The sequence below is a fragment of the Lampetra planeri genome, chromosome 72, assembly GCF_965212315.1.
Source record: "Lampetra planeri chromosome 72, kcLamPlan1.2.h2, whole genome shotgun sequence".
NCBI lineage: Eukaryota > Metazoa > Chordata > Hyperoartia > Petromyzontiformes > Petromyzontidae > Lampetra > Lampetra planeri.
The window spans coordinates 3026161-3042747 of NC_136177.1; the positions used below are offsets into that span (position 1 = coordinate 3026161).

Sequence of the window (16587 nt, forward strand, 5' to 3'; positions counted from 1 at the left end):
GCACGGTTGTTGTACATTATCCGTCTTTGTAATGTACCAATGCCCAATTACTGCCACGGTTAAAAACTTCTGGGGCCATTTTATGGAAGATTAAAGTGACATAGGAATGGATTTGTTTACTTGAAATTGTTCAACTGCTCCGTTGTACATGGACAACAATGACTGCCAGTTTGGACAATTGGGAAGGCTTAAAAAAAAAAAACATTATCCATTATTATTAGGTACATCCTACTAGTCCTGGCACGCATGAATTGGAGACCACAATTGTTTCCATGCTCACCCCCTCATGAACTGGGCTATGGTGTAGTTACACAAAGTGCTCGAAACGCCAAGCAAAGACCCCACAAGACAAGAAGTAATGCATCAGTTTTATTTATCACAACTTAAGCAAAGCAACTTAAGATCAGAAGCTCGTTTCCAATCCCTTTGAAGGAGTCGTGTGACGCCTCTTCGAAACAAACACAGCCACCGTGGCGCTTGCTGCGACAGCCATCACCAGCGCAGCCACTCCCAGACCAAGGACGGGAGCAGCACCTGTAAAACAATTGAGAGAAAGGGCTGGTGGTTAACTGCGGTGCCGTAAAGCTAGGGTTTTTTCCCACATGCTGGAGGTTGTGGGGGCATTTGACCTATCCAAGTATTTGGTCAAGGTGTGAAAGGCGTACTGTTCAAATTTGTCACTCACCAAGGTTTGCCATTTCACACTGGTGGATGGCTTTAGTTCAGCACGTCACATGTTATGTTATTAAAAAAGCAATCACAAATATCATATTAGGTATGGTAAACATATTTACATCTGACGACCAAAGCACATTTAAGGAGGATCATGGCAATATTTGTTGGTCATACCTTTTAGGGCACTGCTGTAATATCAATGTTTTGTACCTTTTCAACTTGTTATTGGGGAAGGGGGTTGTAGTTGGATGTCATAGGCCCTTTCAAAGGAGTAAGAAAGCAGACTTCCATAAACAAATTGCTTCCTCCCCAAACTGCAAAAAGTTCCGTATAGAGATTAAGTATTACAGACTGCCAAACCATGAGAGCTCAACCTTAAAGCGTCATTGCCTCATGGATGTTCAGGTTTTAAATCAAGTCTGCATTAACCGCACGTACTTTTGGTGAACATGCTCCTTTTATATTGGTATCATCTTTGAAACGGATTGGTCTACACCAGACCACCTTCTTTATGGGTGAGTCCGAGTCGAACCAGAATACGCCAAAAGGCAAACAGTACAACGACAGTCCATGCATCAGAGCATTTATATCCCTGGGCGAGCAGATACATCATGGGACCTTTTTTCCAGTATCAAAGTATGAGAAATGGTTTTTAACCGAGACTGGAAAAAATGTGCCATAAAAGAATTTGGTAGCTTTACCTTTGGATGCAGATGTAGAAACCCGTGGCTGCTGCTGTTTTGCAGGGCTGCTTGGCTCGGCACCATCTGAGAAGGGCTTGGCAATCACGATGGGGCCCAGCATCACATCTTCCACCGCATACGACGGTCCTGAGTGAGAGGACCACATTAGTAATGTGGCGAAGGCCCAGGCTTAAGCCCATACACAACTGATGATGATTGCTTGTGTTGCAATCCAAAAGCTATGACAATTTAATGTTTATTTTTTTTTATTTCCCTTCTACGTGACTTTACGGAATAAACCAAGAATATGAATCCCTGCAGTCACAAAAGCTTTAAATCGAAATTAGTTCTATTTAGTTTACTTGGCACATTACTTATTTCAATCGCGATGCCTCCATTCCTGAGTGCCACATACCTAACACCATTATTTAGGCAAGGCTTACCATAGTGAATGTCGCAGTTTGGCTTTTCTGACACTTTCCAAGAACGTAACTGCCTTGATATTCAAGGGTTTTCTGTACAAGACTAAATGGCTGAATACGACGGTTGTACTCACCAGTCACTGCTGCCACATCCCTGCGCCTTCTTCCACTGGGGCACGTGGACTCGCAGCAGCTGCACACCGAGTCCGAGCCATCAGCAGAGACCCACCTGCATTGCACACAAACGTCGTCTGTAGTTACACAGGCAATGCACACTCGTATCCGTTCACATTTGAGAAGTGCCGATTGAGCACCCGTTCAGGGCAAGCACCGTACAGTGGTGATCAGCTTGAGGAAAAAAAAAATCTATGAAGGCGAGGCTCGGTTGATACTCCCGAGATTAGCCACGAGTGATATTTGAACTCTGGCTATGAGGCTGAGATTTTTCAAAAGGAGCTCAAACGAATGACAGACGTCGTTTGCAGGCTGCTACACTAGTTGCTAAACTCAAGACAAGTGCAGGCTATGACCAATAAATCACCTGAATACATCTAAACAAGAGAAGACCCGTGGGACTGCACAGGAAATGTTTTAATACTAGTTGCAGCTAGAAACCAAAGTCAGGTCTCAGGGATATTAGTTAAGCACACAGGCATGCAATAATATGTAGGCCATATGCAAGGCATGGATTGAGCTATTGGATGAAGACACTAAAAAACAAATTGCTGGGCAATGCAAGGAAGCAGACCAACCTGTATGCAGCCGAGGGGCTGTAGGTGCAAGCTTTATTGACAGCCGTAGGAGATGTAGCAACATCTGCAACCTTCAGCTGGCAGAAGACGAAAACCTGGACCGAGAAGAGGAAGATGGTTATTACTCAACCACACTGCCTACCACGTTGCTAAAAGGTGGTTTCTGTAGAAGCCTGCATGACAGTAGATCACCTGATCGCCATTGTTGGTCAACGTCGCAAGGAAGCGGAAGGAATCTATGAAGAAGCGAAGGACGTTGTCACTTTGCCGGAGCAGGAAGCCAGAAGCAAGGTGAGCATCATACGAAACTTTGCCATCCACCAGACACCTGCACAGGCACCGTAGATGTACGACACGTGACTTTACATAGGGCAGGCCAGCAGAAAGCCAGCGCTAGGAGACGTAGTACTCCTCTTCCACTGTATAATACGGCAGAGGGTGCGCCAAGCCCACCTCTTAAGGGGCCCCTCCCACTCGCAAACCAAATCAGTCCCCAATGACGCACATTGACCACATCTCTCATCAGTAACGTACCGACAGACACCACATGATAAAAATCATTAACCATACACCTGGTCAGGCTTAACCATCAGAGCAAGATTTCAGCATTCCAAGGTGAGGCTCTGTTATATACTCAAGCAGTGGAATGTCACCTTTAAGACAAGGAGCATAAACATGCATTAGGTGGGATTAAGAGAGAAATCTCACCCAGCGTTAGAAATTATTTGGTAGCTGACGGGAGAGTTCCTGTCCGGAACCGGGGTTGCAAAGCAGCTGACCACGAAGATCCGGAGAGGAACGTGGTTCAGTGTCTGCACGCTCGCCTCGACATGCAGAGTCTGGCCCAGCTGGTATACGGTGGAAGGTCGCGTCACACTCCAGTCGTCTTCATGAAAGAAAACACAATTAGACATCTTCAAAACACAATTGCCAAGGCCGAGTGCAGACTAAAAGCGCAGCCAGGAAAGTGCTTGCTCACGCCACTGCTTGTGGAAGAAACCAAGATAAATCATGGTACCTCCCTTTGCCAGTACCAAAATGAGAATAGGTTTCCCTTTTTTCTGGCAACATGTGTTAAGATGTTAGAACAGCAAACTGAAACGTTTTACAAAGGAATCATGTCTGCATTAACCATATGTATCATCTTTGAAACTCATTTGGTGGAAACCAGAGACAGCTTTCTTTCTGGCAGTCTTTCGTCTCGACAGAAAGCCGTCTGGTGTGGACCAATCGGTTTCAAAGACAATGCATATGTTAGCAGTTGTTTTGTTTGCATTCTGACCACAATTAGTGGTTAATGTAGACACGATTCCTTGTAAAAAAAGGTCTGTTTGGTGTTTTAACATCCAAACAGCACAGTTTGTGCCAGAAAAAAAGGGGTAAACCTATTCTTAAACCTCAGATAAAGTATAGAGACCTCAGGCATATATCTGGCCTATTCTTCAATACCAAGTACACATCTTGAAGGGTTTATAGTCTAAATTGCCATCCTGGTAGTAGCCATTTGCATAATAGGCAATCAACGTCCTCAAATCACCACTGACCGGTCATGAGCCTCAGCGTGAAGCTCAGCTGCTGTTGCATAACTTTGGCGCTGCTGAAGGGGATCCATGTGGGTTTGATGGCATTGCTGGACACGTTCCCCTTCCTGCAGTCCGGAAGAGATCAGGTACACATTCTCTACAATGAGCAGAGGTGGGTGATGCTCAACTGCACCAATTTGTGACCAGATTATTATTGCAATGTCGCTAACATCTTACAACGAATAGACAAGCGAAGAGATACAGAACCATATTTTCATAGTATAGTTAACATCGCAACTTGCAAGACTTTTATCCGACGAAGACCAAATAAGAGTAAGTAGACGACTTGGGGGAATGGACTATAATTAAGGGAACCGTGGTTTACACAGTATGCAATGCATGTGTAATATTGTAAATTACGGCAGGAGACCACTTGATGGGTAGCACACTTTATTAACACTTGTCTTTGCCACAATAACACGTGTGGTCACTACAGCTCACGCGACACGTTCCACCCGGCTACACACACAGGCATTCCAGCCCCGTAGCATCCAGGGGAACCTACAGACCCCACCCCAGCTTGGGTATGGGTCACGACCACTGGGTCCCGCGGCCGGGCCCTCACACGGACGTCCGGCCCCGGGTCCCAAGGTCCCACCTCTGAGCCACACAGGGTCCCGGTCCTTACAAGGACAGCGGGACTAGGTGTCTCAGGGCTCTATCTCTTCCTCCTCCGTCTTTACTGGTCACCAACTCCCCGAGCGCCCGCGCGCACCGCCTTTTATAGTCCTTCGCTCCCGAGGAGACGGAGCCTATGCGGACCGCGATGTGAGCACCCACCCTAGTCGACCAATCACCACGCGCTGTCACACGATCCATCACTGTCAGCGCGCGTCACCACTACACAGCCAATCACCACGCACTGCCCCACGATCCCTACTGCCAGCGCGTATCACCCCTACACATGCACCACTTCAGGCGTGGACACTTGCAAGGCTGGATGTTTGAGGCAGTCCATGACAGGCGTTTAATGTGAACCCATCAGTAATGTTGCCACTAAAAACCCCCACGACAGACAGCACAGGGAGACTTTCCATCGGTGGATTAACTCGCTGACATTGGCTTTATTGAAACTCAGGCCTCGCAAAGCACAAGAACACGCAATTGCATTAAGTTATAAAAGACACCGGTAGAATTGCAAGCCGTTCAGCTGGACTTCAAAATTAAGCAAATTTCAACGAGACTACTGGTGAACTCGCCTGGGATAGCGGCAAACGACCGGCACGGCGACGTAGTTTGTGCGGATAATGCCCGTGTTGGACGTGGGGCGGTAGTAGAGGTAGTTCTCGTAAGACAGCAGCTCTGCACTCATCTAAGAAGGGAGGAAGACGTGGGGTTTATTACTTGGTGAAAGACCCAATGCAGCGGTTCCTTGGTTTAAATAATTCACCTAGCTCATGTCACCCATAAAAACACCCACACAAACCATGGCAAATGCAGATTCCCAATGTATTATGGAAGAATAAAAACGTTCTAATGTACGACTGGTCAACCGGAACGGACCTTTACACAATAATGCAATGATCGATCTACAAATATCAAGAGGATTTCAAAGCGACAAACCCCGCTGTTATTGAAGAAGTCTGGCTCGACTCGAATGCGGAATTGTAATTCTTCTGCATCTACACTCTGCCAAAACATAAAGCAGTTGGATTGCGCAGATTATGTTACAGCAGCACTAGCAGCCAGTTACCTGGAGGCTGCTGCCACAGCTTTCCAGTGCGTAGAGGAAGGTCACCGTCCCAGCGAGGGCGTCGCTCCCAGTGACGGGGCAGGCTGGTACTCCCAGGGACAGGTCACTCGCCTGGGCCAGGTGACCCGTGCCGAACAGGTCCCTGCTCACGGTTAGCGTGAGCGTCGCCTCGTCACACACCACACTCACCGTGGCGGAGGTGGCCACTGCAGCTGGCGGTGCCGCACGGGACGAGACGCGAGTGTTACCCAAACAGTGACACAGGTGGTCAGTGAAGACGTAGAAAGTCTCAGAGCCTCGAGTCAATCATCCACACACGGAGCTGCTAATACAAGAGTTCGAATTCCCCAGTAGCACCTCAATAAATGTATACACGCGTCACGACAGGTTAAGAATACGTTTTGGCAATCCACTACTGGATCAAGTCTCGCACATTGCGGTCGTCAGTTTGACCATACAGATCAGTACGGGCTGAATTAGGGCAAAGCCCCAGGTCTAGACACATCTCGCAAATGTTAACATTACCAGGACGCAAATTCGTGTTCAGGTATATAGAACAGTGAATTAACCACCACGCCACACTACCAAGCCCATCGTTAGTACGTGTATATTATGGTGTTAACATTAGTAAACACGGCAGTTACATTACACGACAAATAAAAACGTTTGTAAAATAATCTTTCGACCAAACTCTGCTCACCAGAGGCAAGACATAACCCCAAGACCGCAAACAAAGCCCTCGTGGTCTCCATCGCAAGGACAACAAAAAACCGAGACTTAGCACGGCACCAGCAGAGCCAACGCAGCTACTGTCCCGACTCGGGGCTTTTATCTGCGCGCGGCCTCATTCAGTTTCAGTAATGAGCCAATTAACTCCTCCTGCGTACGTGCCGCGTGATTTGCGGTGCAGCCCCTATCCATGCACGTGCGCCGAGATCGAGCAAACCTCTACTGATGAGACAATGAGTGACTCGATCTGCTTTGATAAAATCTCGCTGATTAGACAATGCGTGGGTGGATCTGATCCAATCTGGATCGGGATCGCTGAGGGCTCTCCATATAAAAGGGGTCCATGGCCTAAGCGAAGCGACGCAGCCGATGATTTGTTTTACGATGGCGGCTCTGCGAGTTGTTCTCCTGCTCCTGACCAGGTGAGGAGGCGGAGGGGCGTGCTGAGTGGTGTTCGGGGATGTTCATCAACAGCTCTGGATAATGAAGTATTATGTACGTTTGTAAGAGAGGGCGTTTCCATATCGCTTTGGGTAACTGACCTGCATGGAGAAATGCATTGAGATAAAAATGTGGAAATGCGGTCCTGAAATGTTTATCTTGCCCCATTGTGGGTGGTGCGGTTCCAAAGGTGGCTTTGCGTGGCGCTGTTTACACCAACTCCTTCGTGCACCGTGCTGGCCCTTGAATAGGCCCTTCCTAAAATCGCTACAGGGCCACTTATTTTTTTGTGGGGGGGGTGCGGTGTTTGCCTCTCTCTCCTCCCCCTGCGTTCTCTCGTCTTGGCGGTCACGTGTCTCGTGCTCCCCGCAGCTTCCTCTGCCTGGGCTCCGTCCACGCGAGGCTTCGACAGTCGCTGGGACCGCGGATGCTGGGGGAGCCGAGTGGTAGGGGGCGCTTCTGCTGCTGCTGTCGCCACATGACAACCACATCGCGCATTCTCTCAATACCGCTATCGTGTGTCTGGACACCGCCATGCACAAGACTGTAATGGCGGCGTCTCTCGGTGAACTGGAAAAGCGTTACCGGCGACACGAGTTGCCAACCAGAGCGCTGCCTGGACGAGATGGGGGGGGGGGTGAATTGTTGTGCGCCTGCCGTTGGAGCGGTCACGTAACGCGACGTGATGGCTGCCGTTGGGCATAGGCCGGCACATGGATAATTAATAATCCTCCGGCGCATGGAAAAGGGGGCGTTCGGGGACATTAACTCTCCCTTGCACGTTCCTTTTTTACGATAATAACTTTTTCAAAAATATGGCTGGTGACTGATTGGCACGGCCCTTGCAACTTTACTTAAAATAGTAAATTGTACAACATTTGACTGCGCAGGACTATAAGTAAAACTCGCGTGGCAAAATCATCATGGCCTTGTTCCTTTCCATTGTAGTAACAACGAACTGTACACTCGCGTTGATAATTTGCATTTATCAGGCTCTACCTTGGCAACTTTCCACTACAATTTCAAGAATCTAATGCAGGGGTCTACAACCAAAATATCATATTTCAACCAGCGGCTTCGAAGCTGCAGGCTGACAATCCCTGGTGTGAGGTTCATACTGTCGAGTCGTGCTCGTACCTTTTGAATTTGCGCCAAATAACAACACCTTACAGACTTGTGTGCACAGAAAAGGGAAGGGACTGATGTGCGCCCACCCAGCAACCGCCACGGGCTGTGTTTTTAATTGCTCCATAAGGTGCAGTTGATGTTGACGTCCTAATTTCTGACCTGCCTCCCCCAGGTCTGCTGACGCAATGCCTCTCCTCCACCCTTGGTTTTTCTGTGGGATGGAACAGCTCCTCTCACAGCGACTACCGTGTCTTTGTACGGAGTGAGTCCACCAGCTTTCACTTCAATCGTGATGACATAATTAATCGTCTTGATCCATTGTATGATTGACTATATGACGCTTCTCAAGGATCCTAGCAACTTGATTCAGGGCTGAGATTCTCTGGCCACTTGTTTGTCCCAACTGCTTCGTTTTTGATGCGTTATGACCTCTGCAGTTTTCCTATTCGGTGTCGCTTTTTAGGTTTTTTTTGGTTCACTCTGCGTTGTGAAATGTAGTTCTTATGAACGATGGGAAATTTAAGAATATTGGGTTCATTTCAACTAGTCTAATACAGCAGACGACAATCAACCCTTATTTTTCCATAGGATAAATGCGTGTGTTTATGACAATTGGTTTTTTACCCTTTTATCTGGCAACAAAACTGACACCTTTTTTTACAAGGAGTAATGTTCGCATTGACCACAATACCTGCAGTCTGAATGCAAACAAAAACATAACTCTGGTAATGTATGCACTGTCCTTGAAATTGATTGGTCCACACCCGAGACGGCTTTCCTTGGAGCCAATTATCATATTTTGCTACTGGCAAACGAGGTTCTAATGGTGCATGTGTTTACTAAACGGTTGAATCCATTATTTATCAATGCCTCCTTTTTGCTTGCATAGGCAATGGGCTCTCCCTTCCTTTCATTGGAACATGTCATGCAAGGCGATACCTTCTGTTATAAACTGAACCTGGTGACTCCGGTCAGACTCTGGTTCTCTACTTGCATCGTCTGCATTTCGCACCGGAATCCTCCGTTGTCGACTTAGGCGCTCTTGTCGATAAAACTGACACTCAGCTATTAGACGAGGTCGTTGTGCAGGTTTGGGAGTAGCGTAACTCCAGCAGTGTATTGAGTTCCCTGTGTCCTGGAGACGTTCCTGGAACCGTGGAGAATTCCTATTCGCGTTCACTGACGACATACTTTGTTCTCCTTGCAGTCACGCTACCCACGTGAACTTTTGGTGCGCAATCCATCCAAATGCAGGTTTCTCTAATTTTGTTTTTGATGTCTCCAGCGGTGCGGAATGAGGCCGTGGATGTGGAGTCTGTGCACGGGGACTGCGGCTTCTCCATTGCGAGGGACGGTGCTGCGCTCCACTTCACCGCTGCTGGTGATGCCTGCCACGTGCGCGTGGAGGTGAACACGAGGAGACCGTTGACTTGCGTCGATGCTAGTACCTGCTGGGACTGCTGTGGTAGTAGCGAAATTGTTTCGCAATCCATAACCGATCGGCCATCACGTGCCCACCGATATTGTCTGGCCAGAATCGAATTTGATTTTGTCTACTCTGGTATTTTCCCCTCCACGTTTGCTTAGCTCGTGCATTTATTTTTAAAGTTCAAAGATTTTTTTTTGTAATGCCGTCCACTCTGGAATTTGTTTTCAGTTGGTTTGCATTGCCTTTTAAATTTATTCCTACAATGTATTATTATTTTGATCATCTCTCGGTGGTAGCGACTTTGTTTCTAGATTATACAGCAGCTCTTTCGCTTGACTGGTATCCCTGGACAATCTATGCAATGCTCATTCCATATATCTTATCAAGATCATGCCATCTTTGTCTTTTTATCAGATTTACCTTGGTTTGCACTTGCCATTTGTGCTCTTGTTCATTGTAGTATGCCATGTCGCTACATTACTCTTTAAACCAATCCTAAGTATCCTTTCTTGCCCCATGGCCTTGCCTCATTGCATTGCTTTTTTGTCTTTAGTCTCCGTCTTATCTCTAGCATAAATGTTCTCTTCCGGTGCTTAACGGTAAAGGATATGCCATCTAGACGTCCATGTCACCCAAGTGGTCACCTTAATAGAGGCAATGTGTGAACGGTTAACTGGTGTTTACATCACACAAAATACACGGCAAAACAAGCTTTCAGTTGATGTAATTCACGTCTGCCAATGGATGCAGCTTTCGCAGTACTATTCAATGCAAAGATGGGAATCGGAGCAGTTTGATGCTTGGTATAGAATTAACGGCTCTGTATTGCTACAGAAGGTCCCTATCCAAGCTGACAAATATTGCGTACGGGGCTTACTTGACCATGTATGATCTACAACAATGAAATGTAACGTTGTCAGACCAAACCAACATACGAGCTTGTGCCAGAAAGATGTGTGCTGATGTAGGGGTGTTAGAGAGAGAGCCCGTTATGCATGGCAGCCTATGGTAAACAAACACAGTAGGCGGGGCTACATGTGTGCACGAGCAGGTGCCCTCTGCGACGTCCGCGCCAGACACCCTGGGGGGTCGATTCGGTCATTATGATCCCCCGGGGCCCCACCCCTCAGGGAGGGGTTGGGTATAAAAGGGGAATGTATCGAGGGGCTCGGGAGTGTTGTGTTAGCTAAGAAGAGGAGACGGAAGACGTCCTAGATAGAGCCCTGGTCTCCCCCTGGCACGCCGTCCTTATCAGGACCGCGCAGGCTCGAGCCAGTGGCGTGGTACCAGAGCCAGAGCCAGTGCTGGTCTGGACTCTGGGTACCGGGCCCGACTGACCAGTGTCGGGCCAAGATAGCCTCCCCTAGCCCATTAGAGGAGGACTCAGAGGCAGGCTAGGGTTAGCCTAGAGGTGTGTCCTCAGATAGACGGGTGAGGGGGCCGATACCCCCTCAGTGTGTATGTCACAACGTGTGGTGTTAAATAAACAAGTGTGCCTCCAACTCCGGTGTGAACGAGTCATAAGCGTTACTACACTTGGTATAGAATTAACGGCTCTGTATTGCTACAGAAGGTCCCTATCCAAGCTGACAAATATTGCGTACGGGGCTTACTTGACCATGTATGATCTACAACAATGAAATGTAACGTTGTCAGACCAAACCAACATACGAGCTTGTGCCAGAAAGATGTGTGCTACTTGGGGTTACTTGCACAAGACATAGACGTGAAACCAATAATAAATGTGTATTTGCCACCCAATGGGCTAATTGCCCAGGGATCGTGATTCCCGTGTGAAGGGTGAATTTGTGGGAAGAATAATGGAGTATTTGTGGCAAGGTGGATATGGAGAATGTATTAAACACGCGTAGATAAGCGCAGCATCCGTTTGTACAATAACAAGGGTTAACCTGGGAAAGTGATTTCGGACCCAGGAAAGCAACCCCCACGTGCGGTCTGGTCTGCCTGTCTTAATTTGGGTGGCAGGTGGTGGCGGATTTCCTATTGACAGTTTTACTTGTCATTAGCCTGGCCTCGCCCATCAATGTCGAATGCACAATCTACTGATTTGTTTAAGCCTTCCTGGAGAACTGGCCCCGAGTCCGATGTTGAGGGCTGCTGATTTCACCAGGACGGCAGGAGGAAGATCCAGGTGGAGCTGCAGGAGATGCGGCAGGGGCTGAATAGACTCGTCTGGGCTTTCACCATCGACTGCCCTGAGAACCTAAGATCGGCGAGAGCTGGCGGTGAGTACCTTTGACTTGACGCTGCTAATCGGACCCACAGACTGCACTACCTATGACTTGGTGCTCTAGAATGGGTCTGCTGGGTCAACGGCTGCCTTTTTGTATCGACCCAGATCATCTCTCCTGGTGCTTTTGCAATGATGATGCGTTTCATGCCCTTGGCTTTTACTGGACAAACTTGCTGCTTTTGAATCATTTTTCAATGCAATTTCCCCCAATGGCTGATTGCAATAATTGCACCATATAAACTCCTTATCCTAATGCACTGCTGGTTGGTGCTGCCCTGGGTCTTGAGGGTTAGTTTTACCATGAATAACCACGCTGCTCCTTGTTGGCCGAGGTTGAGTGGCACTAACCTGCAATGCAACAATTTGTGCTGCACTGCCATAGCCTTTTACAGCCAGTGAGCACGGTGTTTCTCCATTCTTTGCTATACACTCAACCCTGCTCCGCTTCTGGAAGTGGGTGCATTGCCCGAGTGATTTGGTCATGTGCCAAGTAACACTCATTCACATACTTGACACGTGGCTCAAACGATGCCGTTTTATTTTAAGTACGTGTGGGGTTTTATACGATGACCTGTTGTGCTCCTGCTGCTGTTAGAGATCGCCACGTGCTCTGGTCAGAGCAGGAACTTCCCATGCAACTCTGTGCAGAGTGTCCCGAGCACGGACGTCTGTGCACGGAGTGGCTGCTGCTACGACCCCACTCTACGCCGCTGCTTCTACAATGAAGCTGGTACGTAGCCGACTCAAAACAGAGGTTCCATAATTCACTACCTAAACTAGGCTCTTGCTGTGAGGTTCTGTGTTGGCACGGTAGCATCCTGCTGTGCTGGTTCCCTGAACTTGTTCCATCACCCCGGGCTACATGGGGCATCTTTCGTGATTCACCAAAATCTCCATTACCCTCCCCGCCATGCTCCACCCAGTGTGCACCACAGATGGGCGCTTTGTGGTGCCCGTGTCTCGGAACCTAACGTCTCCGCCGCTGGACCTGAGCACCGTGCACCTGACTGGCAGTAGCAGTGCGCAGTGCAGCCCCGTGCTGGTGTCTGCAGACCTTGCAGTCTTTGACGTACCCATGGCAGCGTGTGGTGCCACTGTGCAGGTACTGGGCTCCTGGACTCTGCTTTGCCCTGCCCCCATCCTGATGGTTGTTGTTTGACCTTGTTGAAGTGCTGCATCGGGACCCTTCACGATGCACAACTCCTTTGATGTGCAGAGCACAATCGTGCACGAGTTGATAACGAACAGCAAGGTCACTTTATGATTGAATGTCAAATGAATCGAGTGCTAAAGCAGAATTTGGGTGGCTCCTAATATATAATTTGTTGCTAATTTGGACTCCTGGCCAGTACCACTTATCATTCTTCTACTTGATCGCTCAATGGCATTATCGTTTGTGTCCAGTGGAGTGGGCAGGAGCTCGTGTACGAGTTGATGTTGGTCTCCGAGCGGGAGCTCTGCATTGATGGAAGCGTCGCCATCACCAAGTCGTCCACATACAAGTAAGCACTGCCACACCCCTCTGCAAGTGCTATGCTCATCAGGGTCAAGCATGAGTCTTGCAGAGGAGACCCACCCCCATAAATGTCCACTGTCCCTGCGACCATAAATATTTGCAGAACCGTGACAAATCAGCTTCCTTATTCAACTATTTATTTATTAAATTGGGACATTGAACGCACAAGGGCGCCTTTTCCTCGTCACGGAATCTTTAACATCTTGAAGTAGTAGGAATATAGCTTGTGGCTAATGTAAACACGGTATTAACCAAGGTGGTCCCTATACTGGTACGTCTGCAAAACACTATCGGTCCGCTGTGTCCCTCCTGCAATCTCTTGCTGCCGTGAGGGCGTTGTGCATGCCTTTGGCTGGTTGTGTCTGTTTACCAGGATGGTTCTTCAATGCCGCTTCCTTGGAAGTGGAGACCTGCAGCTTGGAGTGCAGGTGAGCACTCTTCCACCGCCACCTCCAGCCACGGCCACTGGGCCCCTCTCCCTGCTGCTCCAGGTCTTCACTGGTGAGTGCTGCCCTCTCCCACACCCTTTACAGCTCTGAGCGGGCAAATCCAACCTTTTTTAGGGGAACACAGGTTGTGATGCCGCTCTACCCAGGGAAGACTTGGGTCTGTATTCAACATTAGCTCTGGCTCGAAGCCAGCTGTAAGTCATGCTTATTTTTTTCAGTGCTGAGCTAAGAGCTCAACCCTGGTTTAATTTTCACCTGATTGCTGGCTGCATTTAATTTTTGGATGCCTCGCCATGGCTGCTGGACTAACTGCTGACCCCTCCAACAAACGGACGACGTGCTAGGCTGTGCTGCCAGAGTATTGTGAACCTGCCAACAGAGTTTATAATTAGCCATAAGTGAACTAGAACGACTTGCACATTCTCCATGGTACGACGTGTAACTTCAAATGCTATTTTCTGGTGAGGTTTTCAATCTACCAGCTGAAACCATGTTAATGTGGGGCCACCATTGAAAGGGATAACAAAGCCCTTAATTCCTATGGATCTACAAAATGCGTCTTTTTGCACAACCCATCAACCAAAACGGTCTACTTGAGGTCATTGTTTAAAGGAAAATTGGACTAGCTTTCTTAGCCTCATTTGTCCATGTCACCTTTGCTTGAACGAATGATTGTCAATAGCTTGGCCAACTGTATTAGCACCTGATTCCCACCCCTCCGTGTGAAACCGTGCCCTTTACAGCATCTACAGACATTTAGAAATGCCGTTGTATACACTATGTAGCCAAACATGCGGAGGTGAGGGTGACAGCCTTTATTATGAAAATACAAATTAACTATCAACCACGGTTTCTATGTCCCCTAGTTCAATTCAAAAGTAATGCGCGCGTTTTAGAGGCTTTGTGTTGTGCCTTGTCCAATGTGCTCTAAACAGAACCTTTACACCACTAATCCACGTGCATTGTTAACCATGTCTGCACGCTACCAGACAACTCCTACACCACGCCGTACCAGCCCTGGCAGTACCCGCTGGTAACGCTGCTGGGAACGCCGCTCTACGTGCAGGCGTCACTGCTGCACCGCTCTGACCCCACGCTGGTGCTCTTCCTGAAGGACTGCTGGGCCACGCCCACGGCAGATGCCACCGACCCCACGCAGTGGAAGCTTGTGGTGGATGGGTGAGGCTGGGTGGGGTAGTGCTCTCTAAACCCTTTCTCACTGCCACAGCAGGGCCTGCAGAGGCAACCTGGTTCGAGGCATTGGTTGTCTTTTTTGTTTCCCCACGTAAGCAGAGTTGTGCTAATTAAGTCGCCTTCAATGACAACAGTTCATGTACTGGCATCGCTTAAGCAAGATTGCAGTGCCGTCCAAAATATCGATGGCCACAACGCTCCTTGGGTTGATGTTCTGGATGTTAACACAGCCACCCTCTGCCTCCCAGAGCTGGTGGTTTGTACAAGGCCCGACTACATGCAGTGATGGTTGCATTGCACAGATGCACTGCCTATTGGAATTTGGGCTGTCTTGACTGTAAAGCTGGCCTTCATCCTTGCGTGCAGATTGCAAATACAGATACCTGCATTCAATCCGATGCATGACACTTGCTTTGAATTGAGGGTAAACGGCACTTTTTCCTGTGCAGCTGCCCCGTGCAGTCTCCTTGTTGCAGTGTGTTCTTCCCTGGTGTCGCCGACCTGCCACTGCCTTCTCACAACAAGCGTCTGGCACTCCAGGCCTTCGCCTTCATGAACTCTGACCGCAGCACCACCCGTGACCTCGTGAGTGCCCGATTCTTTCCATCCATTAAAAACCAGGTCACCATGGAGTGATGACGTGTACTGTGTCCAACTGGAGAGGACACAAAAGACTACGTAAAACATGGAATACTTTACTTGCTGGAACGATGCATTCTGTCTGCCACAGGTTTACCTGCACTGCTCTATCGTGGTGTGCGACAGCTCCAGCCCCAACTTCCTCACCGAGTGCAATCGGCAGTGTGGACAGACCAGGCGCTACCGTGAGCACCACCGCGACCTCTTGAATATCTTGCGCTTGTTTACCCAGATGACAAAGGGCTTTTCATGTTGGTGGTAATGTTGCTATGTTATCGTTTCTATTTAGAGCACATTTGCTGTGACTTTGCAGACTGGTTTTTAACACGCCGTGGCATGCCATGATGACATACTCGTTTGATTTTCTGGCGAACTTGACCTGCAGCATATGATGTCCTTTTGTATGGGCCAGTGGTCATCAACCGATTTCTTTTGTTCCAGAGCGCAACGCCATCTCTGACGCTTTCAGCGTGGTAGGAAAGCACGTGGTGTCGCTGCAGGGCCCCGTGCTCTTTGAAGAAGCACCTGTTAACGACGCTGCTCTGCTGTGGCTGGAGGCTCCCTCTTCGTCGTGGGCCTCGGCTGGGACCCTGTCCATTCTCCTCGTCATTGCCACAGGCGTCATTGCGCTCCTGTCTGCTGCCATTGCCGTCAGGAGGCGCAGGAGCCGGGCTGTGGCGCTCGGCGGAAGTAGCTATTGATGACTACTTGTAATTGCTGGAACTTGCATATCTTTTGCAGACCATTGTGGTCAAAACAATAAAATGCTGAAATTCGCTACTACTGTTCTGACCTTTTACGATGAATGTGTGCAATATGTAGACGGTATTAGTCCTGCATTTGGTCACGTTTCTTCCCCAAGGCAAGTCCCTCAAAAGCAGCAACTTGTACTAAGGTTTAGGCCATTGACTTCAAACAAGAGCACTTTGCCATGCTTTAAAGAATCTAAATCCCAGATTTTTTTTTTACTTGATGAATCCTTTCTTTCCCCCTAAAACAC

At 48.5% G+C, this 16587-nt stretch overlaps 2 protein-coding genes across 4 annotated transcripts; one reads left to right on the top strand and one right to left on the bottom strand.

The window, feature by feature from the left end:
* Window positions 1-354: 354 nt before the first annotated feature.
* On the bottom strand, window positions 355-6651 carry LOC144737595 (zona pellucida sperm-binding protein 3-like). 3 transcript variants are annotated; one of them, XM_078620353.1, is made up of 11 exons: window positions 6509-6651; window positions 5809-6020; window positions 5315-5427; window positions 4077-4180; window positions 3241-3418; window positions 2725-2860; window positions 2533-2627; window positions 1915-2009; window positions 1377-1505; window positions 686-715; window positions 355-534 (listed from the first exon to the last, which is right to left on the bottom strand). In XM_078620353.1, exons 1-11 carry the CDS (start codon window positions 6558-6560, stop codon window positions 404-406), a joined length of 1275 nt encoding a protein of 424 aa, XP_078476479.1. In that variant the 5' UTR covers window positions 6561-6651; the 3' UTR covers window positions 355-403. The 3 variants fall into 3 exon arrangements, with proteins under 3 accessions (XP_078476479.1, XP_078476481.1, XP_078476480.1); XM_078620355.1 differs by lacking the exon at window positions 686-715 and adding an exon at window positions 886-989; XM_078620354.1 differs by lacking the exon at window positions 686-715.
* A 159-nt stretch (window positions 6652-6810) lies between these two features.
* LOC144737594 (zona pellucida sperm-binding protein 4-like) lies at window positions 6811-16364 on the top strand. The gene is made up of 13 exons (XM_078620352.1): window positions 6811-6959; window positions 7351-7424; window positions 8279-8368; window positions 9392-9513; window positions 11667-11781; window positions 12385-12519; window positions 12713-12891; window positions 13194-13291; window positions 13679-13806; window positions 14744-14933; window positions 15398-15533; window positions 15679-15772; window positions 16029-16364. Exons 1-13 carry the CDS (start codon window positions 6907-6909, stop codon window positions 16286-16288), a joined length of 1674 nt encoding a protein of 557 aa, XP_078476478.1. The 5' UTR covers window positions 6811-6906; the 3' UTR covers window positions 16289-16364.
* The last annotated feature ends 223 nt before the right edge of the window (window positions 16365-16587 follow it).

Excerpts from the sequence above, each read along its gene's own strand:
- LOC144737595 (XM_078620353.1), bottom strand. The coding sequence starts at position 6,560 with ATGGAGACCACGAGGGCTTTGTTTGCGGTCTTGGGGTTATGTCTTGCC. Across the intron at positions 2,628-2,724 it reads TGACCAACAATGGCGATCAG|GTTTTCGTCTTCTGCCAGCT; the intron begins GTGATCTACTGT and ends TTCTCGGTCCAG. Across the intron at positions 716-1,376 it reads TTCTACATCTGCATCCAAAG|CCATCCACCAGTGTGAAATG; the intron begins GTAAAGCTACCA and ends GCTGAACTAAAG.
- LOC144737594 (XM_078620352.1), top strand. The coding sequence starts at position 6,907 with ATGATTTGTTTTACGATGGCGGCTCTGCGAGTTGTTCTCCTGCTCCTG. Across the intron at positions 11,782-12,384 it reads AAGATCGGCGAGAGCTGGCG|AGATCGCCACGTGCTCTGGT; the intron begins GTGAGTACCTTT and ends TGCTGCTGTTAG. Across the intron at positions 13,807-14,743 it reads GCTGCTCCAGGTCTTCACTG|ACAACTCCTACACCACGCCG; the intron begins GTGAGTGCTGCC and ends GCACGCTACCAG.